The sequence below is a fragment of the Pteropus vampyrus genome, unplaced genomic scaffold (assembly GCF_000151845.1).
Source record: "Pteropus vampyrus isolate Shadow unplaced genomic scaffold, Pvam_2.0 Scaffold36, whole genome shotgun sequence".
In the NCBI taxonomy this organism is placed as follows: Eukaryota; Metazoa; Chordata; class Mammalia; order Chiroptera; family Pteropodidae; genus Pteropus; species Pteropus vampyrus.
This window is the reverse complement of record NW_011888817.1, coordinates 993378-1005599: the sequence shown is the minus strand read 5'-3', so window position 1 is coordinate 1005599 and position 12222 is coordinate 993378. Positions and strand designations below refer to the sequence as shown.

Below are 12222 nucleotides of genomic sequence, written 5' to 3'. Positions count from 1 at the left end.
GAGCTAGAGAAGATCGATTACTTGGCCACCATCCGTCGGCAGGAACGTGACTTTATGCTCTTCCAGCAGCTCCTGGAGCAGGTGCAGCCCCTGATTCGCCGTGACTGTAACTACAGCAACCTGGAGAAGATCAGGCGCGAGTCCTGCTGGGACGAGGACAATGGCTTCTGGAAGATCCCCGAGCCCATCATCATCAAAACCAGCCTCCCAGTAGGTCAGGAGCCTGGCTGTCCCCTCGGCCCTCCCTGCCTTCCTCCACAGTTTGCTATCCTGCAGATTGACGGGGAGCCCTGGGCCTCTCCCTGATGGCTTGTAGGCACAGCAGACGCGTGACCCCCAGATTCCAAAAACATCAGGGACCTGAGATAATGGTGTGTCCTGGAGTCAGACAGATGTGGGTTGGAATTCTGGCTCCACCACTCCCTGTGTGACCTCTCTGGGACTCAGTGTCCTCATCTGTGAAATGGGGATTGATAACAGCACCTTCCTTTAAGATTGCTGTGTGGCTTAAAGTGTGTTAATACATGTGACACCCTTAGAGCCATGGCTGGCACATCTTAAGTGCCTGGTATATTTTATCATTGTCGTAATCATCATTGTCATCATTTTAGCCTGCAGCCACCCTGGGAAGGACAAGGATCATTATACCTGTTTTATATATGAGGAAATGAAATCTCGGAGCATATGGATGACTTATCTGTAGTCACAATCATAGCACTGAGGTGTATGACCAGGGATAGGAACAAGCTGTCCAGTTTCAGGCCTGGTTCAACTTCTGCTTTTGCCACTGACCCTCCTGTGTGACCTTATGATGGTCGCTGTCCCTTTCTGGGATTTGGGCTCCTGATCTTCACAAAGAAGGGGTTGGACAAGATGATCTTGAAGGCCCCTCCACCTCCATCGATTCTAGAGTAAGGTCAGACTTACAATGGCGCTTTTTGCAGCCTCTTATAGCTGTCTCTGCCCATTCGGGGAGCAGCAGACTCTTACATCCCACCAGGCCCCCATCAGTTCTCCCTCTGGTCAGAGTGTTTGTCCAGGTCCTCCGTCTCTGATGTTTATGGATGGCCACTGACGCCACCCCTGCTGAAACTCCAGCCAGCTCCATTTCCCACAAACACGACGGCCGCCCTCCTCCCTGCCCCCGCCAACCTGCTATCTTGCCTGGATGCAGGGGGATGGCTTCTTTGGCATCTGTGCCCTCCTGACGTCTGTTTCCCAAGGCCCTCCCTCTGCTTGTGCTGGGAAGTGTCCTCCCCTGGCTCCAGGCCTGAGCCAGGCCTGACACTACCCCCTCCACTGGGGAGGGTGCTGCAGCCCACCCTGTCCCTCTGGCCCTCCTACCAGGCAACAATGACTTCAACTTTTGTTTTCTCATAGCAGTTTCAACAGGGCCACAGAACAAATCGGTCCGCAAAACCTCTGCAGCAGACAATGGTGAACCAGGCATGGTAAGGCTTCTGGGAGAGGGTGTGAGGAGGGGGTGTGGCCGGGCTTGGCCCGCTGCGTGCAGTGGATCAGCATTACCATAGGGAACTGGACTTCTACTTTCATCTGCCCTAAGGATTAAAGCAGGGGGCTGAACCCAGATCCTTTCTGTGTAACTCTTTTGGCACCTAGACCCTCAACCCTCTCTGGCCCTCCTCATTCAAAGCCACTTGTCATAAAGACCGAGGGAAAGTCAATGGTTCAAGTCAGCCCTTCCTACCGGTGAAAGACAGAAGCTTCAGCTTCAGTCTCAGAGGCCAGGCAGTACATTCTGGTTCCCTGGGCCTCTGCTGCTGCCCTTGGACCAAAAGGGTCCCCAAAGCATCCATAAATAGTAATTGGACTTTAAAGTCACTTGATTTTCGTATCTGCTATATTTTGAATTATAATAGGACTATATATCATTTAAAGCAGAGGTCAGCAACCTTTTCTGTAAAGGACCAGATGGTAAATATTTTAGGCCTTGTGGGTTATATCATCTGTCACAACTACTCAGCTCTATCATTGTAGCACAAAACAGCCATGTCCAATATGTAAATGAATGAGTATGGCTACATTCCAATAAAAGGTTACAAAAGTAGACTGTGGGTCAGATTTGGCCCATAGGCTGTTGTTTGTTCATCTCTGCCTTAAACCATTACAGATGTTTCAGAAAACCTGCACAGAACATGCCTTTGTAGTCATGATAAGGCCACTCATAGCTTAATGAATTCCAGCCAAGCATCTCTGGCTGAGCAACTCGGGGTGGCTGCAAGGAATGTCTCAAGCCGGTCTAAAGTTCTGATTGGCTGCTTCTGATAGCTTAACTTTGTAAAAAAGGGAAACTTGTTCCTGAAAAAAAATTCTTAACCTAGGACCACAAAGGAGTTGTATAAGAATGCTTTTAGTTCCAAGTGATAGCTATCCAAAGCAAACAAATCATAAGCAAAATGGGGAATTTATTGGTTCATATTAAGTGGACCTGTTTCAGGCATAGCTGGATCTAGGGGCTCAAAGAGTCAGAGTTCTGTGTGTTTCTCCCCTCTTGGTTCTGCTTCCCTTGGTGTGCTGGCTTCGGACTCAGGCTGGCTTTCTCCACGTGGCAGGAAAGAGGGCTGCTGGCAGTTAGTGATCTGACAGGAAGAGACCCAGTCTCTTAGAGCATCCTTAAACCAATGCTTGCAGGAAAGGTTCTGATCAACTCTGTCTAGGTCATGGGCCTCCTCTTGGACCAATGAATATGTCTGGGCATAGTGCTGATTGGTCCAGTCTGGGTCATATGTAGCAAGGGTGTGGGTGGGTGAGAGTGGTGGTCTTAGGACATTATGAGTGATCATCTCACCAGGATGATGTCAAGTGGTAGAAGGGTAGTTCCCTGAAGGAAGAGATTCAGGGTGAAGAAAAGTCCATGATAGTGTTGAAAAATAATAGTTCTTGATGGAAGAAAGGTCGGGACTCCAGTTCTAATGATCATAAATGTGCCCGGGAGCTGAGTAATGTATTACCTAGTCTACGACTATGTCATAAGGGGTTTGGGTGTGTAGTATCGTTCTTGCTTCTATCAGGATACCCTGTTTTGAGCTTTACAGGAGGGAACAAGACACTTCCCATCCCAAGGAAGGAGGATGGGGGTGTGTAGACTTGGCTGGACTGAGATCCCCCTGCCCTGAGCAGCCCGGATCCCACCCCAGGAGTCCGGGTCTGTAGTAGGGTACACCAGAGTGGATGCTGGGGCTGAGGGTAGCCTGACCCCACCAGGCCTGCAGAGGCTACTGAGCCCCAGGTAAGGGCCCAGATAAGAATTGCATAAACAAGGGGTCTTGTCCCATGAGGATTTGAAATCTCAGCAGGAAGAAGACCGCTACAAGCTGATGCTCAGTCGGAGCGACAGTGAACATATTGCCAGTAACTACTTCCGGCCGAAGCGGGCCAGCCAGATCCTCAGCACGGATCCCATGAAGAGCCTCAGTGAGTGCCCTGCCCACCTCTTGTCCTCCATTCCCTCCCCGAGAGCCATCCAGGCCCTCTGCCACCTGGGAGGGGCATGGCTGGGTGGATTTGGAGTCAGACAGGCCCGAGTTAAAAACCCCTTTCCCTCTCTGAGCCTCAGTGTCCTCAGCTACCAAAGGAAGTGGATACAGCTGCTCCTCAGGACTAGGTGTGAGATAAGGTAGGGAAGTGACCCAGCCCAAGGCCTGGCACACAGTAGGTGCTCAATATACAGTTTCTCTTTTCCTCGACCCTTTCATCTCCTGGGAGAGATGTGCTGTGTTGATTCATCTGTCTCTCCTGACACGTAGAAGGCTGCCCCCCCCCACACACTGCTCAGGGCCCCAGCGTGGGGTTGCACGGCTCTGGGTAAGTCGCTTGCCAGCTTCCTCAGATGCCAGTACAGTGGCTTTCTTCTCTTACTGAGCCAAGGGGGCAGACAGGGCCACGAACGCAAAACCCTTTCAAAAGCAAGAATCGAAGACCATAGAGCTTCCAATAAAATAATGACAAACACATCTCAGTTCTATATTGAGGTTATTTAAAAGAGAGTGGATGGAGTTGAGGAACAAGAAGGGAAAAGGTGGACAGGAAAGAAACTAGTATCAGCTGAGTGCTTGGCATTGTGCCCATGTTGCAGATGAGGAAACTGAGGCTCAGAGAGAAGTGGTTCCCTGAAGAGGCGGAGCTGGGCTTTGAACCCAGGCTTGTCTGGCCTGGCTTGACATCCTAGGCTGCCTCAGTCTGAGGCTTTAAAACTCTACTTCCAGCCCAGATCCTTTGGATGCAGATGTAGAGCTGGGTCTGAGGCCTCAACCAGAGCAGCAACTTAGAGCTTGGGGTCCCAGCTGCCAGACCAGGGCCTCTGGCGGTGTCGGCGGGTAGGCCAGACTCTCTATCACACACAGTGTTTCTCTCCATCCCCTGCATGCCTGGCTTACCAGTACCTTCTGTGCCTCTTTTCCACAGCACATCACAACTCACCGCCAGGCCTCAGCTGCCCTCTCAGCAACAACTCTGCCATCCCACCCACCCAGGCCCCTGAAATGCCCCAGCCCCGGCCCTTCCGCCTTGAGTCCCTCGACATCCCCTTCACCAAGGCCAAGCGTAAGAAAAGCAAAAGCAGCTTTGTCAGTGAGCCCCTGTGAACACAGCTGCCTGCTGCCCTGCCTTTGGCTTTCTGTGAGACCGCCAGGCCCTCCCAGGGCAGCCGCAGCCAGACCTCCTCCCATCTGCCCCCATAGTGACCAGAGGGCCTGAGGGACCCTCGCCCAGGGAAGACACATTCCTTTCCCTGTTCCCCAGAGAGCCCACTTCTGCCCTGGGAAGGTGCCCTTTGCAGGCTGTACCATCTTTGGAGAGGTCCACTCTGGTTCTCCATGCCACATCAGTGTTTCCATCTGCTCACCTGCCACAGACCTCCCCATCTGTGCCCCCCAGTGTTGTACTGTGCCTCTGTGGGCTCAAGAACCTCTCAGCTCTGCCTCAAGGCCTTCACCAGCAGCCCCGACAGAGTGGGCAGCTGCTCCCACGTGGATCAAGCTACATATCTTGACAACTGAAAATTGTGCCTCCGTCCAGTTGGCCCCACTTACTGGGGGAAGCTCTGTGGGATGGGTACATGAATCCTAGAGCAACTCTTACCCTGCTGCCCACTCCTTGCTGGTCTATGGCCCAGAGGAGACCACTCCATATTAAGCTGCCCCAATAAACTGCCTTTTACCTACAAGCTCCCCTTCCCTGATCCTCTGTCAGGGTCACTAGGGCCCCTCCCTGCCACTGTTACCTCGCCTTCATGGGGCAGCTCTTTCTGGAGGAGGGGTTCTTAACTATCTGGGGCTTTTAGAACAAACAGGCTCCAAAGTTTTTGCAGCTCCCTGCAATTGTGAGTACAAGTGCTTTTTTTTTGGAGGGGGGACGAGGGGACAATCATCTGAACTATCATTAGATTCTCAAAGGATCTGTGACCCAGGGGAGCAGAGCCCTTGTTTTGGAAAACAGAGGCCATGTCTTGTTGAGGCCCAGGTTTTGTCAGCCCTCAGGGGCTGTGCTGGAACTGGTTGTCCTGACCCAGCCAGAAATGAATCCAGCCCACCCCAGCAACCTAGGACACACCCCTCCCCTTGCCCATTGTAGCCCAGGCCTGCTTTGTGGGAGGGGCTTGCAATCTGAGGGAAAAGGGCTGGCCTTTGGTTCTGTCCTAAACCTCACTTCATTCTGAGTGTCATCTGTGAAATGGGAGTAACACCCATCTCATGGTGCTAATGTGAATGTGAAATGAGATAATATCTAAAGATCTGGTGCATAGCTCCGTGTTACCCCTTCATTCCTCCTCCTCTGTATTTTATATTACTGTGGTAGGTGCCACAAGCCACCTGCCTGGGCCAAGGAGCTCATGCTCTGGAGAAGCTGGGGTGGGTGGAGGGTGCTCAGGTGACTATGGAGATCAGTCTCACCGGAGGCAGGCTGCACTATGAACTTTGAGTAAGAGGAAGAGAGATCAGGTCTTTATGGTGAACAAAGTACTCTTGTGAAGGGAGCAGCATCAGGTGGGGCTCCCATAAAGGATGAAGATCCAGGGAGGCCTAAGGCTGGAATATGGGGATAGGGCTCCAGGTAGAGGGAGTTGCATGAGCAAAAGGGGAGGGGGGTCGGAACTGAGAGTGTGTTAAAGGTTGGATGAGACCTGTTCCAGATAAGCCCTGAGCAGAGACGAAGAGGAGGTTGAGGATGCCCAGACATGTAGACATGTTTAGGTGGAGACCTGAGCCGTGGCAGACTCCTAAGTAACAAATTGGCACCAAGTCCGAATTAGAGGCGGATGGACGTCTTGGAGCTGCCTGTGGGAGCTCTAATAGACCTGTGGTGGGGCTGAGGCCTGAGGTGAGCCCGGCCCGTGTATCAATTTAGAAGGGGTGGCAGCCAGCATTACTGAGTGATCGATCGCTCGGCCTTGCCCTGCACTAAGTGCTTTAAAACCTGCTCTAGTCCTCCCAAGAGCCCAGGCTGTTCCGCTGTTCCAGTGGCAGGAGAGCAGGAGAGCTGCTGCTGGCTATTTTTATTTTCAGCCTGGGTCAGTGGCCTGGAGAGAAGAGAAATGCCCGAGTAAAGAGCTAGTGAGAGACGGAGCTTGGGAACGAACCCAGCTAGAACCTTTTAATAGCTAGATTAGTCCACCGCCCACTCGCGCTGCCTCCAGCGTGGGCCACCAAGCTGGGCAGGACAGGCCTGTGCCAAGGCCCCTAGGCCTGTCAGCGGCAGGAGACCGAAGTGCCCCTGTCCCTGATCTTATTTTTCCAACTCCTTCCTCTCTGGAGATGGTGGAGGTAAAGTCTGGTTCCTGGTCCCTAGTCTGTCCTGGGCCATTGAGGTGGTCGGGGCTGGCCTCCGCAGCTCCAGATCCCTTTGAGGACACCAATGGTCAAGACCGAAGAGACCGGGACCCTTCTGCTGAAGGCGCAGCTTCGGGACTTGGGGCGGGAGCCTGGCCGCCTTGAGTGGCTGCGGCTGCAGAGCTGTCTCTCTAGGATTGAGCCTTTTCCTCTGGAGAGGCGGAGCCGCACACCCCTTCCGCCAATAGGGTTCATGGGATCCGCCCACAACCGGGCACTTCCGGTGGCGTTCCCGGCTCCCACCGTCCTAGCGGCGCCTCCGGACGCCGAGCCCTGGCGTACCCGGATCACTTCCGGGTGGAACTCCACGACCACGAGCCGCGATTGGGCGACCGTAGACGGGGCACTTTCGGTGTCCAGGTGCTTGGGTTCTTTGGCTGGAGGAGAAAAATGAAGCCCGGCGCCTCGGCCCGTGCTTGGTCTTTTTTGTGGCTGCTGCAGCTGTTGCTCTCTCTTGACCTGGTCCGCTCCAGCGGTCCCCGCACCTTAGTGCTGCTGGACAACCTCAACCTGCGGGAGACGCATTCCCTTTTCTTCCGGAGCTTGAAGGGTGAGACAGTGGTCTGAGGCGGCGGCGGGTGAGAGTTTGGGGTTCGAAAGGTCCCCGAGCCCGAGGGCATCGGTCACCCTCCCTCCCACTCGTTTGCCATGAGCGGGCCGCCCAGGTCTGCCTGCCGCTTTGGGTGGGGGTTGGGGAGGGCGGTTGTGATCCCTGCAGCGGTGGTTTCCCTTTGCATCCCGTCTGCCTCAGCTCCCTGTTTTCTTCTTGTCCAGACCGGGGCTTTGAACTCACATTCAAGACCGCCGATGACCCCAGCCTTTCCCTTATTAAGTATGGGGAGTTCCTCTATGACAATCTCATCATCTTCTCCCCCTCGGTAGAAGGTAAGGAGTGCACGGAGCCCCCAGAACCAGGATTCGAGGCCCAGGGACTTATCGATCACTTTCTTTTGGGTCTTGGGCATGTTCTGGGTCATGGGATGGGTCGCCTGCGCTGGGAAGAGGAACATGTTAACTTCTAACCCGAGAAGAGAAACATGTTAACTTCTAACCTGGGCCCAGGAGAGCACGTCTCCTTTCCAAAAGACAGCTGAGAACTGTGGGGTCAAGTGTTGCCACAAACTATGGAGCTGGGGGCCCTACTACTCCGAAAAGTGAGTTTTCTCTGTAAAAGGCCTGGTAGGGAAGGTGGAGAGCTCCTGGACGGGTTGGTTGGCTTGTGTGGAAAGAGGAAGTAGCATGCTGTTAATGTGGTTTGCTGTAAAGGGGTATTGTAGTAGTTGACCTTAAGAATTCAGGTGGATTCATAGTTCTCAGGCCGAAAAGAACATTGGCGATTATCTAGCCCAGCCCCTTATTTGAGGGTGGATGGATATGTCCAGGGCCTACCAGAGGGCTGGTTAGTTGTTGACCAGAATGACTATCTTTACGAGATTATTGAACTGATCCTTCAGTATTCCAGTGACAGGGAGCTTACCACTATCTTATGAGGCAATCCACTCCACTACTAGACAACTCTGTTAAAAAGTTCTTAAACTGAAATTTGTCTCCTATTTCCTGCTTTGTTTATTTGGGGGCGGGGGAGAGAGGAGGATGGGGTTTCTTATACTCCCTAGGGCCCTTAGAGAGTGAGTCTAATGCTTATTTTGTTTACAGGCATAGCCTTCACACAATCATAGCCTATTCAGCTGTTTCTCCTCTAGACTAAATATCCCCAGTTCCTTTGGCCGTTTCTCTTTTGCTCTGGTTTTTTGGTGAACATTCTAGTTATTCTCTTCTTTAGTGGCTTCAGTTTACCTTTTCCTCAGAGGACTCAGCTTGTCCCTGTCCGGGGTAAGACGAGACTGCTATCTCTTCCTTCAGTTGTTGAAGCTTAGAGTCTTTTGTTTCATTGGAAGCTACTTTATTCTCTGTAGTTTGTGTGAATGGGGTACGATTAAATCCTTGAAGTTTTTTTTTTGTTAGGCTCCCGGCCCCTTATCACGTTACCCCTAACTTCCTTGACACATGTGTCTTTGGAACTGGCTTTATGGATGAAGTGTAGTTGGATGGAAGTGACCCCAGATTGTACAAGTTAAAACCTTCAAGTTATTGGGCAGGTGAATGGCGTCTTTAGCAGGTTAATTGGCGTTTGCCAAGTTTCTGCTGTTTGCAACTCTGAAATAGGTTCTGAAAGTGACAGAGCCTGCCTTTCAGCAATTCTTTCAGTGTGTCTTTGAGGACATAAGAATAAGGACTTGAAGTGAGTTGCCAAACTCTTCGTGGGGAGGGAGTGGAGGAGCACACAGGAGGTGGATTGGGAGTGTCACTGAGAAAGAAGGAGACGGTGGGTAAGACAGGGAGAAGGTTGAAAATGTAGGTGAGAGACATATCAGAGAGCCTCAGAGTGTCTCACAAACATGAGCCAACTACTTCAGTACCTCCTTTATGATTTTTACCATATTCCATATCACCTGTGCTAATTACTTAATATTTTTCTTCAAATCGACTCACTTTTTAAAAACTAAAATAACATTTTAAAAGAAAACTAGTAACAAACCCATTGTCACCATGGAAAATGGAAATCTGGTATCATCTCTTGCTTTCAGTAGAAGATGACTATAAATAGAATACAGTGTTGTTAAATTCTCATCAGATTCTGTTGCTTGCCAGAGGCTTCCTCTTAAAAGAGATTAGCAAGTGTGAAGGAAGTGTTAAAGACCTGTATCAAACTATGACATTCTCTTTGATGGAGAAAGCTTGAAAAATAATTGGGATGGGAATCTAACTCTCTAGGGCTTTGAGATGCAGCATTATTTAAAGCCCTGCCCCACGCCACTGTTGTCATGCTGCTGTCTTGGGCACTCATGCGGAGAAGACTTTTGTCTTGGGGTGGGGTGAGGTGTCAAGGTAAGGGTTTAACCCCTGCTCCGAGGGCGCTTCTGTGGTACTGGGACCACCAGTAGCCCTCTCAGGTGTGGGGATGCCGGCCTGGCTTTCTTCTCCAGGTGTCCGTGGGATCCTTGCCCTTTCTGAGATCAGGAATCTCCCAAGTCACTTGTAATAGTGGCTACAGAAGGATCCTTAACACATTCTCTGTACCCAGAAAAATCTGGATCCTTTTTATAGATGGGGAAATGGACTCAGAAATGTGAAGGGATAGCCTAGATTTACCCCCATGTGTCTTCATTTCAAAGCCTATATTTTTTTCACTATACAAGTTTCAACAGCTGCAGTCCTTACATTTACATTTTGGACTGGGTAATTTGCGGGCCGTCCTGTGCACTGGGCCTCTACCCACTAGATGGTAGTAGCTACCCCCTCCCCCAGTGACAGCCAGGAATGTCTCCAGACACTGCCCTGAGGGGTTGGGAGCCACTGCAGTGTACCAAGAAGCTACTTTTGAATTGTCAAAGACACCGCCTGGCCTCTGTTGAAGAGTGGAGAGATGGCTTTCTGAATATAGTGTGAGGGGCGTGTCCTCACATAGAAGATGTTCCGTCTGTGCCTGAAGGAAAGGTACAGTGCTTTTTTCCCCCTGAAAATTACCTCAGAAAAGAGGGCCATTCTCATATTTAGATCTTTACAAAGTCATATTATGGACTCACTGCCCACTGCCTAATGGATATTTAATGGATAATTCTATGTCCAGTCTTAGTAAATGGCACTTCCATCCTTCCGGTAGCTGGGGCCAGAAACGTTGGGGCCGTCCCCAGCGTCTCCCGCCCGTACCCCATCCGCCAGCAGGCCCTGCTGCCGGCTCCGCCTTGGGAATGTGCGCGTAGGCCCACCCCTCCTCCCCACTGCCCTCTGCGCCTCCCCTCCACACCCACCTCCCTTCCTCTGCTGTGGTCCAGTCACCTCTGCACTGCCCTGAGTGTCACAGCAGCCTTCTAACCCGTCCCTCTGCTTCCACCCTTACTCACTGTACCCAGTTCTCCACCTGGCCACCAGCATCATCCCCTCAAAACAAATCAGATCATGTTGGCCTTCCGCTCAAAACCCTGCAGCGGCGCCTCCCCACGGCTGGCGTCTCCATGGGGCCCACAAAGCCATGTGCGAGGCGCCCTCCTCACGCCACCCCTCTCTCCTCTGCTGCCGCTCGCCGCCTTTCCCTCTCTAGCTGAGCCACAGTGGGCTCCTTGCTGGTGACATGCTCACCATTCTCAGTGCCTGGAATGCCCTTCCCCCCATGCTGCCTGGCTCACTCTTCTACCTTCTCAAATGCCACCTGTCCAGGGTCTTCCCCGACCAACCTTATATACTAGCTCCCCTTCCTCAGTGTCCTCTTATTTTTCTTCTCAGCACACTATAAATAATTTTCATTTAATGAATAAATGAATTACTGAGCACTCCCTCCCTTTATGTTGAAGATCAGGGTACATTTTGGGGAAGGCTCTTTCTTGAGCCTAGTTTTGGATGATTTAGGGCAGTCACCTGACCCGATTGACCAAAAAGGGATATGATCTCACAATTACAAATGTTGGAAATTAATGAGTCTTTTTGGTGATCACTTTAAAAAAGCAGTATGTAAAACGGTTTCTGTTATGGCTGCCATGGGTATAAGTCGGTCGGAGTACTAGGAAAAAGACCCTACTCGTTTTGGGCAAATAAGTACTAGTCTTAGGTGACAGCATCATATTCAAAAGTGCTCTTTCTCAGACAACTTGGACGGAAGTGAAGTCGATGGGCTCTGGAAGACTGTGTTAGGTGACTTCAAAAGTGGCTCTAGTGATGACAGATACTGATGTGAAAGGTGCAGGTGATGACTTTGAAGTTGTTTCATGAAATGTGAGTGGAAAAATGCAGCATTTCTAAATAAATATTTTACATATGACTTGAAGTGTGTATAAATAACTTGGCTATAACTGGTAGGTGTTTGACTATTTCATTTATACTTTTAAAAGTTTAGGAATTTGAGCCATTAATTTTGGACCATCCCACTGGGAAAATGGGAGACTTGCCCTAAGGGCATAGATGGCAAACGTCTCTGTCGTTTTGGGCCTCCAGAGGGAGCTATTCTGTGATTGATTGTGGCTAGTCTGCAGTCCACCTGCTCCTGCCCAGATGTCAGAGGAGCAGGAAGAGGAACCTTTTGGAACACTGAGTCTGGTGCTTCTTTCAGATTTTGGAGGCAACATCAATGTAGAGACCATCAGCACCTTTATTGATGGTGGAGGCAGTGTCCTGGTAGCTGCCAGCTCAGATATTGGTAAGTCTAACCATGGGAATTCTTGTACTTTCCACCATTTCTCCGGGAAACTTGGAGAGCTTTGCAAATGGAAGCTGCCAAATCGGCATTCACTGGGTGGTCCTGGCCAGGAAGTGAGTGGGAACTGTGGAGCCATTCAGTCCTTCCGTTCCTGTGACCAGAGCCAATGAGATGTGGGTCTTT

At 51.1% G+C, this 12222-nt stretch overlaps 2 protein-coding genes across 2 annotated transcripts in view; both read left to right on the top strand.

The window, feature by feature from the left end:
• KIF17 (kinesin family member 17) overlaps window positions 1-5185 on the top strand; it is a 33941-nt gene extending 28756 nt beyond the window's left edge. The window contains exons 12-15 of the mRNA XM_023529393.1: window positions 4-214; window positions 1381-1451; window positions 3318-3435; window positions 4426-5185. Coding sequence (XP_023385161.1) covers window positions 4-214; window positions 1381-1451; window positions 3318-3435; window positions 4426-4604 — 579 coding nt within the window. The 3' untranslated portion in view covers window positions 4605-5185. The remainder of the gene's footprint in view (window positions 1-3; window positions 215-1380; window positions 1452-3317; window positions 3436-4425) is intronic.
• A 2012-nt stretch (window positions 5186-7197) lies between these two features.
• DDOST (dolichyl-diphosphooligosaccharide--protein glycosyltransferase non-catalytic subunit) overlaps window positions 7198-12222 on the top strand; it is an 8749-nt gene continuing 3724 nt past the window's right edge. The window contains exons 1-3 of the mRNA XM_011357516.2: window positions 7198-7398; window positions 7623-7733; window positions 11953-12152. Coding sequence (XP_011355818.1) covers window positions 7239-7398; window positions 7623-7733; window positions 11953-12152 — 471 coding nt within the window. The 5' untranslated portion in view covers window positions 7198-7238. The remainder of the gene's footprint in view (window positions 7399-7622; window positions 7734-11952; window positions 12153-12222) is intronic.